The 16,429-nt window shown below is 44.3% G+C and overlaps 1 protein-coding gene across 7 annotated transcripts in view; it reads left to right on the top strand.

The window, feature by feature from the left end:
* The window catches only part of LOC127588303 (glutamate receptor 3), a 46,635-nt gene that overhangs the window by 9,574 nt on the left and 20,632 nt on the right, over positions 1–16,429 (top strand). For all 7 annotated transcript variants that reach the window (XR_007959041.1, XR_007959040.1, XM_052046973.1 and 4 more), the window contains exons 3-5: positions 57–296; positions 9,978–10,165; positions 16,224–16,277. Coding sequence is in view for 5 of the 7 variants with exons in the window: in XM_052046973.1 (XP_051902933.1) it covers positions 57–296; positions 9,978–10,165; positions 16,224–16,277 (482 nt within the window). In the remaining 2 variants the exon portion in view is untranslated. The remainder of the gene's footprint in view (positions 1–56; positions 297–9,977; positions 10,166–16,223; positions 16,278–16,429) is intronic.

The following is a 16,429-nucleotide window of genomic DNA, read 5'->3' as shown; positions in this document are numbered from 1 at the left end:
ATTCTTGACTCCCAGAGTGCCCCCGCAGTGACGCCACTCTCTGTCTGTGTCACCAGTCTGCTCTCAGTTCTCCCGAGGAGTCTACGCCATCTTCGGCTTCTACGACAGGAGGTCGATGAACACGCTGACCTCCTTCTGCGGAGCGCTGCACACATCCTTCATTACCCCCAGCTTCCCCATCGACGCCGACGCACAGTTTGTCATTCAGATGAGGCCCGGCTTGCGAGGCGCCGTTTTAAGTCTACTGGACCATTACAAGTGGGAGAAGTTTGTCTACCTCTACGACACCGACAGAGGTAAGCGCTTCGTTCTGGCAAAACTGCTTTGCCGTCGCCAAAACTGACATTCAGCAGAAGACCGATGAGCCGCGCTTGCACATCTGTTCTGAATTATAGAGTGGGCGGGAGGAGTCTCTCATCTGTAAAATCTACCGTCCTCAATCATCGGCTACATTTCAATCCATGCCGCTGATGACACTAAATTGCTTCATCATAACATCTGAATGACTCGAAGAGTCGCGTTCAGTCGCTCCTTGCGTTCCGTCAAGCGAGTCGCCCACAGGTGCAGTCCCCATCTGCCATCTCTTGTAATCCTCAGCGCTCTCTGATGATCATTTATCTTATTGTCATTTCGATTTAGCTAACGGGATGATATTCAAGATACAACGTAGCATGTTGTAACTCCTCCAGATGTTGCGCGGGTCGTTGCCAACTATTTACAGACTTTGCAGGCGCATTGACAGTCTAAGCTATTTTGGGGGGGGGGGGGGGGGGTTGCACGATCAACTCTGTTCGAGCACAAAATTTTTATCCTGTTCATGCTTGGTATACAAAAAAAAAAAAAAAAAGATGCCCATTCTGATTCTTGGAATGCTAACACGTCCAGGGCCCGCTAACCCAAGAGGTCAGCTATTCCCCTTCAAAAGACGCTCACCGTGTCAACGTGTTTTTATATACAGTCATACCTTGGTTTTCGACCATAATCCGTTCCAGAAGGCTGTTCAAAAACCGAAACCACGCTTTAAAAAAAACAATCTTAACACGTCTGCTCACAATGTAACGCTATGCTACGCTATGCTACGCTTCCTCATCTACCCGAGGAAGCGTCATTTCCTCGCGCAAGGAAGGCGAGAGGAGTCAAGTGAAGCATTCAAGTGGTTAAGAACCGCTTTTCGGTCGGAATCCGAAGCATAAAAAAAAAACTCGAAATTTTGGGTCGAAAACCGATTTGGTCAAGAACAGAGACGTTTGAAAACCGAGGTTTGACCGTCGTTGTACCATGAGGCACAGTGACCCCAACTTTCTGGTTAGTTCAGTCAACCACTTTCTACCAATGTCCTATAAATTGTGTTGGTCAAAAAAATCCAAACTACTTTGGATAATTTTGAAAGTCAAGTCAAATCAACAGTATTTATAGAGCACTTTCAAACATCCATCGCTGCATACAAAGTGCAGTACATGGAGCGATTTAACATACACAATAAACAGTAAGACGAATCGGTAATAAAGGCGGTAGAAAGCACCAAGCAGTAAAATCAAGAACAAATCTAAGTCATGCTGAGTCGAACACCAAAGAATACAAGTGAGTTTTGAGGAGGGCTTTAAAGATGGGCAGCGAGGAGGCTTGATTACCGGTAGATGCTGAGCCCGCCCCCATTTCGTTCGTGTAGATCATTCTGCTCCCAAATGTGCCAAGTACACGATCCAAGTATTTTTAAAACAGACATAGAGCATTTCTAGGACAAGTGCTCTCCTTTTTCCATTGCTTCCCCCGCCTCACTTTACATATTTGCCTTTCAGGTGGGCGTCCAATCATCCGCTCACACTTGCAACTGACTCTCGATGTTATTCGAGAACAGCAGGATCACTTTTCTTCAAATCTTTTTCGACCTCCATAACGCTCCTAAAACGGTGTCATGTTTGAACTCGTTAGCAAGATCATCTCCAATTTGGTCGGCCCGGCGAAGTTCGTTTCACGGGGCTGGCCGACACCGTTTCAAGCGGCAGATTGCGGAAGCTGCTAACCGGGCCGCTGGTGAGACGGTGACAAAATGATTAAGGAGTGCGTAACCTCCCCTGAGCACAATCATCCTTCTCAGAAGCGCATCACCACGCCCCCCCCCCCCCCCCCCCCCCCCGTCGCTACTCCCGATCGTGTGACTTTTGTTGGCCAGCAGTCTTTAGCACTCCGCAGCCAGACGCAGTGTCAACACCGCAGCTTAAGATGGATTCCCACATGCCGCACAGCTTGTGTTTACTGAGAGCCACGTTCGCCTTCCTATTTTGGCTGCCTCCTTCCCTGTTGGGCCTTTGCAGCAACGCAGTCACCGCTCGTTCACACGGCAGCTCGAATTTGATCAAAGAAAGAGGATAAATGTAGTCACGTATGAACTGCACGCTTTAAATTTCAAAAACGGAAAGTATCAAGTGCACGTTAACGACATCTCGCTGCGGCGGCAGTTTGCAGCTGATCTAAAAGGAACTGACACACCAACGATGATTCGGAAATAATGAGCTTTTCTTTTTTTTTTCCCACCCCTCTCAGTGCCGCTGCGTACTGAGACAATTTGTTTGATGATCAATAACCGAGACAAAAAGGAGGAAGCTCAGACAGCCAATCTCAGTTTCACGCGAGAAAAGCACGTTTATCTGCGGCAGTGTGACGTCATTTTACCGGCTTTGAAATGTCCTCATTTAAACAGCCTGCCGGCAAAAAAAAAAAAGACCTCTCGAACTGGGCAACATCTGGTCTTCACCAGCTGGCCACTCGAGTGGGACCTTGCCAGCTTTATTAATGCTTCTCTGATTTCCTGCAAATCATACTTAATCCAGAGTCATAATGAGCGGTTTCATCGCGGAGAAAATAAAGCTGCACCCTGCATACTAAACATATACCTTAGCTTTAAATATGGTTTTTTTAAATGTCAGCATCACCACTGGCCTACTTTGGCAAGAGTTGTAAATCTCTACTGCGTGAGACTGTGAAGGTGAGATTTTTGATTGGGCGGGTGAGTCGGTGGCTGGGGCCAGTGGGAGCATGTCTGCGGGATGAAGGCTTGTGTAAAATACGAGTTTGATGCCAAAGTTAGTTTTCACAACAAAGCGGCTTCATCCACCGCTGCCTTGTTATATTTGAGACTCCATGTTTTTGCACGCGCCTTCAAACTATAAAGTTGATGCGTCAGCCAGTCAACTAATCAACTGAATCCTCTCTGCACTTTGCACGTTCCCCCGTAATGCTTTTGCGGGTTTGTTTTCCTCCGACTGGCATCATGAAGATGCTTAAATGTCCATAGATGTGAATGTCAGCGCTTGTCTATGTGTGCCCTTATGATTGACCGGCGACCAGTCCAGGGTGTAACCCACATCGGCTCCAGCTCACCGGTGACCCAAATTAGGACACAGAATGACTGTTCTGTTTTATTTTGGAAAAGTTTGCAAGGTTGATATTATTTTGTATGAGTGCTCTGACAAGGTCAATCCATCAGTCGCGCAGGAAAATCCTCTCTCGACTGTGCCCCTCTGCTATAAGTTAAAGTCGATAATGTTCTTTTTGTTGCCTTCGTCATAAAGTGTCACCATCTAACAACCGCCCCCTCCATCGAACGGCAATGGTGGATACTTTATATTCAACGTTGGTCTCTTGAAGGGAACATCGAATGAATTGCACGCTGCTTTAGAGCCGCGCTCGGCAGTCGCGCATGCTAACTCGCTAATGTCTCAAAGCAGCCGTTTTCCAGACTGTAACCACTTGAGTGCACCTTCAATGGGAGCTGGACACACATCAATGCGATTGGAGCCTAACCTCCATTTTGTTGCGCTGTTGTCATCACAGTTGATAACAGTGGGGGGGGGGGGGGGGGGGCGAAGGGGGGGGCTATTGCAGAGATTCATCGTACTCACTCTTCAGTCTCTTTCTTCCCCTCTTCAAGGACTCTTTTATGGCAAATAAACACGGAAGCGTCAAAAGAGAACAAAAATGTGACCGCACAAGCGAGCGGAGACTCAATGGTGCTTTTCTGCCCTTTTAATTGGTGCCCAAAACAAAGACATGCAGATGAGGAAGCTACTTTGACAATCAAATCTGAAGGGCACAAAATACTACCAAATTTGACCTTTGGGTTTATTGTGTGAAGACAAAACACACACCAGTTCATATTTGGGATGGGCATTCAACAAAAATGTCCTTGAGCAACATTAAATATTAATGCTCTGTTGATTGCTTAAATCTTTTGGAGATGAATGCATCCATAGCCTTAAATATTCACAACTCTTTTTTTTTTTTTTTCCACCAGAGCGGAGAATGCAGCTCAACTTTTCACGGCTGCTGACCCGTTTTTTTTAGTGGAACAAATGTGCCTCGGCATGGAAGAGCGAATCAAGAGCCTCTGCTGGTTCCAACCAAATAGTGCTCCCCATTTTGACTCATTTACCGCCCATCAAGACTTGATTAATCAAGAATCAGTTCCGCACAGTCGATACACCCAGTCAAGTCCGATTATACATTTTATTTTTTGGGGGGGATAGTCACTATTCATTTGCCTCACCGCAAACCGAGAGATGCAACTGAACATGAAATTATTTCCGTTGCTGACTCTTAGCGACACACCGAGCTATTTCGCACTGCTACGCCGCTACAGACGCACGTGAGAAGTTAGAACGAGTGGCAAAATCCCACACAGTTCGGTGTTTTCAGGGCTTTTTTTTGCGTTGAGCCATGGACACGGCAAACGGCCAATCATGTCGTATTGTAAAGTGTACAAAGTGCACGCTCTGCTCAGACGCCCAAAATGGCACCGATTGATCCACGCGTGTCCACGCATACAGAGGCGGTACAGCTTCAGGGAGGTGGGGGGCCCAAAACACTGCCTTGCTTGTACTTTCTATTTACTAAATCGCATGTGGATTCAAATTCATGCAGCTCAAACTAAAATGCTTTCTGGATTCTTTTATTAATTTTTTAACCCAAGATGCAACTTTGAAAGTTTACACGTTACGTTACAAAATTTACACATAAGAATTTACAGCGGCGTGCGTTGCAAAATGTCTTGATAAAGTAGCACCGGCACCGTTGTTCTCATTTATTTCGCTTCAGTAAGTTGTTGCGTCATTTGACGGGGTCTTGCCTCACTGCGGCGATGGTGGTGAACTTCAGGACCTCGGACAGTTCCCAAAGTAACCCAGCTGTGTGAATTGCCTTTAACACGGTCAAGAGATACACTCTTCCAGAGGCAGCATACGGTTGCTTGGCAAAGAATGAACTTGCTCTGAATTTTACTGCAATGCACTTTCAAAGTGCAGTACATTGTCAGTTTTGTACACGAAAGCTTTCCTGTGTTTAGGCTGGTTCAATTTTTTTATTCCTAAGGCCCATTTCATATACAAGGGTCATGCACATTGCTTGAAAAGAGCCCAAGCGTATCGTTAGCACTTTACTGACTTAACTTCTGTTGGCAGACGTTTGCGTGCAGTATGACGGCAAAAGTCTGCTTCACCGTGTTTGGTTTGAAATGTATTCAGGACCAGCAGCAGAACTTTAAAATCAATTTACAGCCGACTGGGAAGCTGAATAACGATTTTAGAATTGGCTTAGTGCGCTCTGATTTCCTTGTTGTGGGCAGAATCGGAGCTGCAGCTGTTTTATGCTCTTTTTGTGGAGACACATTGGCGCGTGTGTTAAAATGTTTGTGAAGTGCAATTGACAGTGTTGACTCAAAAGTGATCGTCATTATCTTTTTTGTCACGTCATTTGTACAGCTTCTACATTATTGCTGGGGGGTGGGGGGGATGGAGTCGGGCAACTTTAAATATAATATAAAAGCGCTGTTATCATCTCTACACCACGGCTAAATGAAAATTCCTGCTGGCGGCTGTGTGATGATCTGTGGACCATTTACACAAGGCTGCCGAGTAGAGCCGCGGGTCACACACATATTCAAACACCTATTAGAGACTGGAAGAGGAAAAGAGTTTTTTTTCTCCTTGCAAGATCAGCACCAATAGCTGGTTGAGATTGATGCATTAAAAGTATATGCAAGCCAAAGATCCTGCCCTGGGGTCTGTTCACTCGTGCGTGAGATAACTGAGTACCACACGCACAAAAAACACAGACGCGTACAGAAGCCTTCTATTTTTATCTGAGATATAGAGCCTTGGTTTTAATTCTGCTTGTGTTTCAAAGTAGTTTTTTTTTCCCCCTCCTGCTGCTCCAGTTCAGCACAAGGCCGGGAGCAAGATGACAATTTGAGCCAAAATGTTTCTTTTCGCCTCTCAGCTGGTTGCCCCAGCAAAAAAAAAAAAAAAGGCTGCATCTTCAATGGAGTGGAGGAGTAAATGAAAGTGTATGGAGGCGGCAAGTGAGGGAAGGAAGGAAGGAACAGAAGAGTCAGCAAAGCCTTTTCGCCCGGCCCGTGTCACAAAGCAGGCAACGGCACAGAGGGCCGCGCATTGTCAGCCGTGCTGTCAAATACACCCTTGCTTTTATATTTATATTTCTTTTGACTTCATTGAACTGCGCGCTTTCCTTCTCCTAACACCCAGCTCATCATATCTAATCTGCGCCAACCTCAGCGCTTTAAGAAAGCCGCCGACTATTAAAGACCCCCGCAGCTGCGAAGCTCTGCTCAGTTTACGCCGCCTCTCTCCCCCTCATCTATTTCCGGACTATTGCTTTCAGGGATAACGAAAAGCCATTACAGCAGACATCTTTATGCATTATGAAAGAGACTGATGTGACACACGCGTCTCCGCTCGCCCCAAGAGGAAACGTTGTTTTTCTTTGCTTAGAGAACAGAGAGGATGAGAGCGAACGGGAAAAAAAACAAAAAAAGGTTTCATTACATTTGAAAGAGGCGCCTTGTTTGTTAGTCGCATCGCTTCGTCCATTCGATTTTACAAGTTGACAATGATCACAGAACGGCGCCGCAAACAGGAAGCAGAGGTGCGACTGCTCAACACGTTGTTAGCAAATACGCGGCGGCTGTTGGATCGGGAACGATCTGTTTGATGAGCTCTCATTTGGAGCGCTGGCGGGAGTGGCAGGGGGTTAGCGGTACACACCGTCTAATTCGGATGAGAAAGCTGCCGTTATCCGTTAGGCTAATTACACACAGAAAAGTCCTCTCTGTGCGTCGTTGGGCATAAATTTGTATTCTTTCACTAATTGTAACAAAGTCATTTACGGCTCAAAAGCCATTCCTGTTTACCAGTTTGGATATTTCTAAGACGTGTTGTGGGAGCTTTCTTGGATGGAAGGGACCACGACGTGGTACAGATGGTTCCTTTAGGATTTTAACTCATTCACTCCCAAAGACGTTTTTAAACGTCTTTTCACACTTGATCTAGAATTGGCTGGTACTGAATGAGTTTTTAAAGAGGTCACCTCCTTTAGGGAGGCGGGAGGATGACATGAGTCACAGATGAGACAGCAACACTACAAATCCCGCACTATTGGCTTCAAGTACCGTGGTCGGGGGAGATACCCACAGTTTGCCCTCATGGTCGTCAGAAGAAGTACACTTATGAGTTTTTTTCTCTCTTTTTTTGTGATTTAGTCATTGAGTTGTTGCAAAATGCAAAATTTGCAATTTCAGACACGCCCCTTAGACCTCCGTTTTTTATTTGTTTTTAATTATCATTATCCTCCAAACAACTGTGCGCATCTGTGCCCTGAGTCTTTGAAAGAAAAACAATCTCATGAATTCTGGCTGGCTTCGGAAAGGACCTCTCACAATTTGCGATGCGGCCGCCTTGTATTCCACCCCCACCCACCCCTCCATACGTCCCCTCAGATGTTCGTCACTGGCTGGCTTACAGCTTGATGTACCAACATGGCCTTAAGCTGCGGCAACCTCGTCAAATGATCCGGCGGTCCAATTTGACTTTTCATTATTTTTCAGGGCAGGACCGAATAATTGAGTTGATAAAATGACCTTGATGCTCGTCCTGCCGGCTGGTGCTCGTAAAAAAAAGTGCCATCTGTTTACAAAGTCAAGCAAAAGACCAGAAGGACCAAAACACCAGAAGGACCAAAAGCCTTTGTCCTTTGTTCGTTGAGTGATGTGTCACAACAGCTTTAATACTCACTAAGAGACTTTGGCCGGTTGCCTTTGACATTTTGAGTTCACAGTTATTTTGGATGTGTCGTGTATAAATCAATATGTATAAAGCTCTTATGGGAGTTATTTATAACCCCATTTCAAATGTTATGAATAGTCAAACTTATGCTGGTCAGTATAACGAAATCTAATAGTGGGAGATGTACAAAGCCTTTCCTTTCCGCTTATCTGCCGCCACTAATATTCCCTTTTTTTTTTTCACCTTTTACTGTTTGACCTGCTTGAACGGTGTCAGATTGAGGACCAGTTTTGGCACCATCAGGGGCTTCTTATCCACAAATCCCTGAGATTCAGCCATGTGAATGCTGCTGCGCCTTCCGAGTGGCCGACGCGCCCGTCGAGATGCACTTGTCTTTAAAGTCCACAGCTGACTGGAGAGCCGCTTGCTTAATGCATGACTCTGAAGGTCACCGGCCATCATGTCACCTGAGTCCCTGCGCTCTGACGGCTTATTGGGAATGGATCAGCTGGCACATCCGTCAGGGAGGCCCACTAGCTACTCGATGCTTGTTTTAACTCTGCGTGCATATATTTTTGTCGGATCAAGACACGTTAGCCGTCTGATGTAACCCATTTAAAAAAAAAAACTGCCATGTCGCGAAGTGACGAACCTTGAATCACAATTCAGCGGGAGTTGACTGTATGATCCTTAAATAAGTTTTCAAATCATTTGGGTGATACACTGACTTGCAATACATACGGTAAAATTCTGTTTTTGTCAATCTAATGGCAATTCCTGATCACCGACTGCACAGGTGTCAAAGTCAACGCCTGGGGGCCCAGATCTGGCCCGCCACATCATTTTATGTGGCCCGCAAAAGGCAATTCAAGCATGTCAACTTCCACGATGCTTGCTAAAGTCTGAACCCAAATTTCAATTTGTCATATGTAATATAATAATTACTATGTTTGAACAATCCATTATTCTCGACTTCTGATCTCAAAACTCGTTATCCATCCATTTGTTGTTTGCTGTATATGTAATATGCGGAGGTGGCTAGACATTTACATGGTTTTACAAAATTCACAGTCACAACAGCCCTCCAAGAGAAACCGTAACTACATCGTGGCCCGTGACAAAAACGAGTTTGACAGCCCTGACCTACTGGTTGATCGTATTGGTAGGGCAATTAAGGCACTGTGCTTTTATTAGCATAAATCGTTTTGGTTGTTCGCTTCTTGTCCAGTCTTTACTTTTATTTCCCTAGCTAGCTGGATATTAGACTTAATTGTCAGTTTTTAACCCCCCCCCCCCCAAAAAAACAAACCCATGCTTTATAAAGGCTGCGCACCATAATGTACAATATACTGTATATGATTTTGAAGTTCCATACTTCAATATTTTTACTGTGACCACTTATTATATTTTCAGTTCTAATGGGTTTTGAGCTGGGTTTTGAATATGGAAAGAGAGTCAATATTACGAATGTTGGGAGGAAGTGAGTTCCAGAGTTTGGGGGCAGAGCGGCTGAAGGCTCTGCACCCCATTGTACTGAGACAGTCAGAGGGTAGAAAAAGGTGGAGAGAGGATGAGGCCCTGAGTGAGCGAGAGGGAATGGAGATTTGAAGAAGATCTGACAGATAGGTGGGCGGCGCAAGGTTATGGATGGCTTTGAATGTATAGAGAAGTAATTTGAAGTTGATTCTAAGTTTGACAGGAAGCCAGTGGATCTGTCAGAGGATGGGGGTGATGTGATGGAAGGAAGGGATTCAAATAGAAATTTATCAGCCTTGCGCATAGTTGGAAAAACTTTCTAGCTCTTGGTGTGGCCGTTTGAATCGGTGTGGAACTGCAGGGATGGAGGGATCAATGGGAATCATAGTCGTCAGCGCCAAATTTGCCTGTGTGCTCCTCCCGCAGGTTTTGCCATCCTCCAGGCCATTATGGAGTCGGCTGTGGCCAACAACTGGCAGGTGACCGCCCGCTCAGTGGGCAACATCGCGGACCCCACCGATTATCGCCGCATCATTGAGGAGATGGACCGCCGGCAGGAGAAACGCTTCCTCGTCGACTGCGAGGTGAACAGGATCAACGCCATTCTCGAGCAGGTTAGTGAGCCAACCGTCCTCAAGATTCGTTTTTTTTCCTCTTCCGAAGTGGAATCCACTGCTATTTTGGTACTCCGACTGCATCCTCAGACACTATGGTTTTCATTTATAGGATTGTGCTAATGCAAGCAAAAAAAAAAAACTGTGGCAAGTTTGTTATTTGTTGCTCCTAGTTTGAAGTCAACTCTGCTTCAGGCAGGAGGGGGAATTAAACAGCCTCGTATTTGTTTCCTTGGTGAACTGCAGTTTTCCCACATGAGTCATATCGAGAGTTTGCTTGCAGCATGTGCACAGTGGAGAATAAATACCGGATATATGCACGATGGGGGAAAACTCTGCTTGTTTAATCAGAACATCCTGAAACCGAGTTCATTTTTAAATCAAAGGCCGATTTGTTCTTGGAAATTATTGTTAATGCTCGTCTAAAAAAAAAAACCCTTTGTAGTGGAAATTCCCCCGTGCAATCGTTATGAGCTTGTACAGTATGCGTTTCACAACACAAAATGGATGCATGGTTATCTCCGTAAATGCAAGATATGCTTCGATGAATAAGATTTGCTCTTGGTGACCTCGTGGTCAGCATGCCTGCGTCACAGTTCTGAAGTTGCGAAAAAGACGTCATGAGGTTTATAACTCACGTGAAGTATGTGCTCAGATGTGCTCTTTAGCCTGAGCCACACACTGGATAATGTGTGCCGCTGTGTTATATAAAAGGTTTCACTTTCCCTGGGGTGCCTGTTATGTGGACCCACACATGACAACAGAGAGCTCGGAGGTAATCTATTGGAAGATCCTGCCGCCGGTCCGTGGCGTGTGGGTGCCCGTTAGCCCACGATCTAGCTGCCGGCTAGCGCCTCTTGTCAACTCAGTGGGATACATAACAGCCACCGGAGGCTTTAAATGGATATATTTTTGTGGCTCAAACATACAGTATGGTGATATGTAGGCATACAAACGTATTTCATTGACAGCTAAAAGTTCATTGTCATGCGTTTTCAGAGCGTCTGAGAGCACGACTCGATTTTTCACCATATTTAACTCATTCAGTACCAGCCAATTCTGGACCAAGTCTGAAAAGACGTTTAAAAACGTCTTTGGGAGTGAATGAGTTAAGTTCGATTTAACGTACCGTTTTTCCAGTTTAGTCAAATTTGGCAGACTTGTTCACAACAATCTTCTGCGTGTCAAGTTGATAAGACATTTTTAAGTTTCACTTTACAGGGACTTCAAATGCTTTATTATGGATGACATACGTTTATAGAATTTGAAAATTCAATTGTTTTATAACAACCATCCATCAAGCTATGATACTGCTTAGGCCCACTTAGCTTACAGTTGAGCCGGAGCCTGTTGTGAAGTACCGGTACTTGGATGGTGCACTAGTGACTACGCTTCCAAAAAGATGGGTGGAGGTGGACTCGGATGCGGGCTGCCAGCTACATAGATAAAGAATATCAGCAAATAAGATATTGTTTTTTTTCAAAGCATGATCCCTTGTCACCTATACAGTATTTGCCTCTGTGCTCATTTGAACCTATTTTTTTAATTCCCTCCTGTTCTTTGCCGACATATTTATAGACAGAAAAGGCTTCTGAACTTTCCGTCAGGATCATCAATCTTTTCGATTTCGCATTTTTTTTTTCCTGACCTTCGTTGCAGGATAATTTGCCCTGACAGGAGGGAATATATGACCGACACCATGGCACATGTTCATTATAATTAGGAGAGTCCAGTGATTGAATGACTACTAGTCTAGTTTATACTCGGGCTCGAGCCCAGACAGCTGGGATAAGCTCCAAATTTCCTCCGTCCCCTTGAACAGTACAACAGCACACGCACAGATATAAATATAACATCTTTAGAGGAGGTAAATATACTGTCAGATAATTGTGGCAAGGTGTCCTGCTGGCAATATCTACCCTGCGAAGACTCATCAAGCATCAACTGACAACCGAGCATCCCCCTCCAAAGAGGCTCACCTTGCTTTCGTCTGGGGAAGAACAATTCCTTCCACGAGCTACGACATCAACACGTGCTTTAATGTAATATCGTCTCCAAATGTAAGTAGGACACACCGTCCATTACAGCAACAACAATGAGACAACTATAAATAGCCTATCCTCCTAGCCAGAGGGAAGATCTCTCACAAAGGCTAGAATGAGCAAACAGCCGTGATCACGCAGGCGTCGGAAAGCAACCGTTACGCACGTGATTCTTTTGGAATGGCTCTAAAGGCCTCATTAAAACAAGCCGTCACTCTTCAATTGCTCAACGTCTCTGCCTGCGCCGTATCTCGACATACTGCAGTCAACGTTAGATATTTGATTTTAGCAGGGAAAATATTTGTGTCACTGTTGGTTTCATTCCCCCCCCCCCCCCACCACCACCACCACCACCACCACCACCACCACCTCTGACCACCCTTTAAAAGGTATCTGTCTACCTGCCCCCCTGCTGCAAAGTCAGAGCAATAAACACCTTTAAGCCTTTCATCAATAATAGAAGCACAGCAGATCTAAAAACGAGAAGGTGGACAGTTACCTGCAGCCTTCTTCCGCATAGTGGACAGAGATAGGGGCGGGGGTTGGGGGGCAGTGAAACGGCCGAGAGCTTTTGGGAAATGTGCCAAGTTGTGCAAGTCTGGAGTGTCTGGAGGGATAGGGGGCACTCAGAAATTCTCAGCCAAGGGAGGGCAGAAAAAGCATTTGGTGGTGGATTGATTTTTTTTGTGTTGTTTTGTTTTGTTTTTTGCAAGGGTTGGGCGGGGGTCATTTTTTCTGATGGTGAACTCTCTTATCGATTGATTTTAAAGCAGTAGTTAAGTTGCACGACAGTGAAATGTTGCAATGTTACTTGAAGCCTTGCCTGCACAATTAATGCAGGGTTTATGCTGATGATTATTTTCATTATTTCCTGATGGGGAAAAAGAAAATGTCTTGTAAGCGTCAAAGCGGAATGGATTATTGAATCCCAGAGTTGCAATATGCAATTTAAAAGGGAATTAACCACTAAGTAGCGTCTTAAAGCACGTCGCCGCCAGAACGGAGGGAATATGGTATTTTACAGAAAGAGGGGCAAATACACATTTTATGTTACAGAATACTGTATGTTATTTTTTTTTTTTTTTTGTTCTTATATTTTGCTACTGGAATTAGAACTGAAATGTACCCTACGTTATGCTACTGTATATACATGTATTTATTCTGAATGACATATATAACAGATGGTAAGGATCTGTAGTATCAAAACACTTCTGACAAGGAAAAAGCAGAACAATATGATGTGATGACGAATGTGCATGTCAAACAGCGGCTTCAACCTTCAGGCTGTACTAAATGATTCATATCAGCAACTACATAAATAACAGGGGAGAGATAAGAGGGTGCACAGATAGACAAGCCGTGTTTTTGTGGGCACCTTGTTTGTTTTTAACTGGCTTTTTCATGTTTATATGCCTTTCATTTCAACCAGACCTTCATTTCCTACCTTGTCTTGCTTTGATGTATTTTTGGGTAATTCACTTCCAACTTCAATTAAAAATATATTTACATACACACACAATAGCAATAATTATCTTCCTTGTGAAAAGAGGACTATTATCAAGCACTGGGAAAGCAAAGAAGGCAGCCGACAATGTATCAATATAACAAAGAGAATTTTGCATCAGTGGGTTGGCAGGCAAATCCTATTGAAGACACTCGGGCACCCATCCAACTCTGCGCTAAACTCAGCTTGAATTCTGCGTAATTAGACGCGATTCCATTGGGAATACTCAGACTGCGGCCCAACATCAAATAACACCAAGCAAACTGCTCGTTCAGGCAGGAGATGACTGAAAGTCAAGGTACTACTTAATGATGCGCATGTGTGTGTATTATTTAAAAATTCCAAAACCAGGCTTGTTGGCGTATTCTAGGATGCCAAACTGTCCTGAAACATGAATATGGTGCTAGAAAATCAACGGTTGGTTTTCAGTGGTGTAGAACTGCAGAATCCAGAAGTTTCTCTGACTGGATTGTCGCTAAATGAGGTAATCAGCGTAATGCATCGTGCTACACAATCACATTACAACAAGCCATTAATAAGTCAAAGGGCGCGTTGGAAAACCTGCTCTTCTGTTTTGAAGCAGTTACAGCCCTTACAGTGTTATTTTCAAGTGAATTACAGAAAGATCGACCAGGTCCATTGATGAATTCACATGTATCAATTCAATAACCAAACATGAAGAGATTTGGCAACGTCTCACTGTAAATTGTTTTTATTCAATTTTTTTTTACAAGTCTGCTTTAAAAGGCAGAAAGAAAGAAACTGTTTTTATCTCTCCCCGTGATCGTTCCACTGACCCTCAGCAGCTTTTTGCCGTTTTCAAGCACTCACAGAAAGCAGTGTTCCCGGGGGGCCATGAAACTAGAGCATCAGGATCCTAAAAATATTTGTAATAGCCACATGCTTCACAAATCCACTAATAGAAGGCAAGAGCAAGCTATTTTGTAAGACACGGAAGACATCAAATGAAAGATATTAACTTACTTGTGAATAATCTCCGATTACTTGAGAGCGAACAACTGCAAAGGCACAGAGCAGTCATACTTATTGGTTATGATGATTTTATCACAACCCATTGATTTTAGCATGATGTCTTACCATTGTCAACATTATTTCTCGTAATGTTTTATAAGGTAATCACATTTATTCATAATGTCATCAAGATTCAGAGTCGAAACATAATGAGAAACCATACAAAAGCAACCACACAAAAGGACTACAAATCCCAGCGGTCAAACACGGAAGCAAAACGCCGGTCCGACTCACTCGAGCCGTAAGGCAAAATTCATCATTCAAACCTCCAAATGCATCCGAACAACCATGATTTGGCAACACTTCAACAAAACAGAATTAAGCATATGGACACCACTGCAATTGCAAGTCTTAACTTTATAACCTCTGCCCACGTCCTTAAAACGCTACTTCCAGCGAGTGTTTGCACTGCCTATTGCGAACAACAAGTAACGTCAAGCGATGCAGCAAACAAAAAGCGCCACGGACACAAAACAGACAAACCAAGCAAGCACGATTGAATCAAAAAGATCGTTCTGCAGATCTGACAAAGCAAAGCGGATATAAGAAACGTTGCTTACCATTGGGGTTATGCTGGTGATGAAAGTAGGTGATTTTCTACTGAACCAATTCACCTGCGAGACCTTTTTTTTTTGTACGTCAAGTGAATGGTCACCTGTCAGTGGCAGGCCCCGCCCCATCTTAAAGTCCCAAGTGAATCCAACAATACCCAAGAAAGACAACTATCCTTCCATTTTCAGTGCCACTGTTATTCTAGTGCAGTCAGTGTCATTCAACACCATACCAAAGAATAAGCATTACATTAAATCGATACCTAGCATCACTGAGTATAAAACTGTAGTAAAACTGAGTATATTGAAAGGGCATAATTTTATGGAAATTTCTGGAAGGATAATTCGTGTATATGCTTGGAAAGACATGCTGGGCAATCGAAATGATTGCATTCCCTGACTTTGCTTTGTGGGGGTGTACAGAAAGCAAAAATGAAAAAAAAAACATAACTCACCACCTCCATAATGCCTTTTTTAAGCTCGGTGCTTTGTCATGGAGAAACAGATACAGTCGCAATATGGAGCGGTAAAAAGCATGGGTGAGAAGGATGTTTTGCCCGTTGAAGAAGTTTCGTTTTGGTGCTAATTGGAGACAGTGACACGGGGGGTTGGGAAAGCGGGAAGGACACCCACTGCGGAGAGGAGGTTGAGCGAGAGAGCCGTTTTGCTGCAGCCTTGACCTTATTTCACTCGTTGAAGTTAATGGGAAGGAGCAGGCGGTGTCATCAAGGCGTCTCGCCTCTGTGTGTGTGTGTGTGTGTGTCCCCCCCCCTATACACACTCACAAGTTCCCGTTGCAAATGCCACTTGTTTCTCTCATTTTCTTCTGTCCGTCTTTGTGTTCTCAAACTAAAAGGTCTTTGTTGTTCAATCCCCGATCAGTTGTCAGCATGGGGAGCTGTGACTCACTGAATATTTCTTCCTTGTAGGTGGTGATTGCGGGCAAAAACACCAGAGGATACCACTATATCCTTGCCAACCTGGTGAGAAATGAATCCCACAGAACACAATGATGACATTCAGTCATGTAGAAAACAGCAACGACATTCGACTCATGTGGTAAAGTGCCATCATTTGTTGGCAGATGAACTGACATGTAGTTTGTGACTTGTATAGTTTTGAAAATTGTGGTGGG

Source organism: Hippocampus zosterae, chromosome 16, assembly GCF_025434085.1.
Source record: "Hippocampus zosterae strain Florida chromosome 16, ASM2543408v3, whole genome shotgun sequence".
Classification (NCBI taxonomy): domain Eukaryota; kingdom Metazoa; phylum Chordata; class Actinopteri; order Syngnathiformes; family Syngnathidae; genus Hippocampus; species Hippocampus zosterae.
The sequence above is the reverse complement of the archived record's forward strand: the minus strand, read 5'-3'. Positions and strand labels throughout refer to the sequence as shown.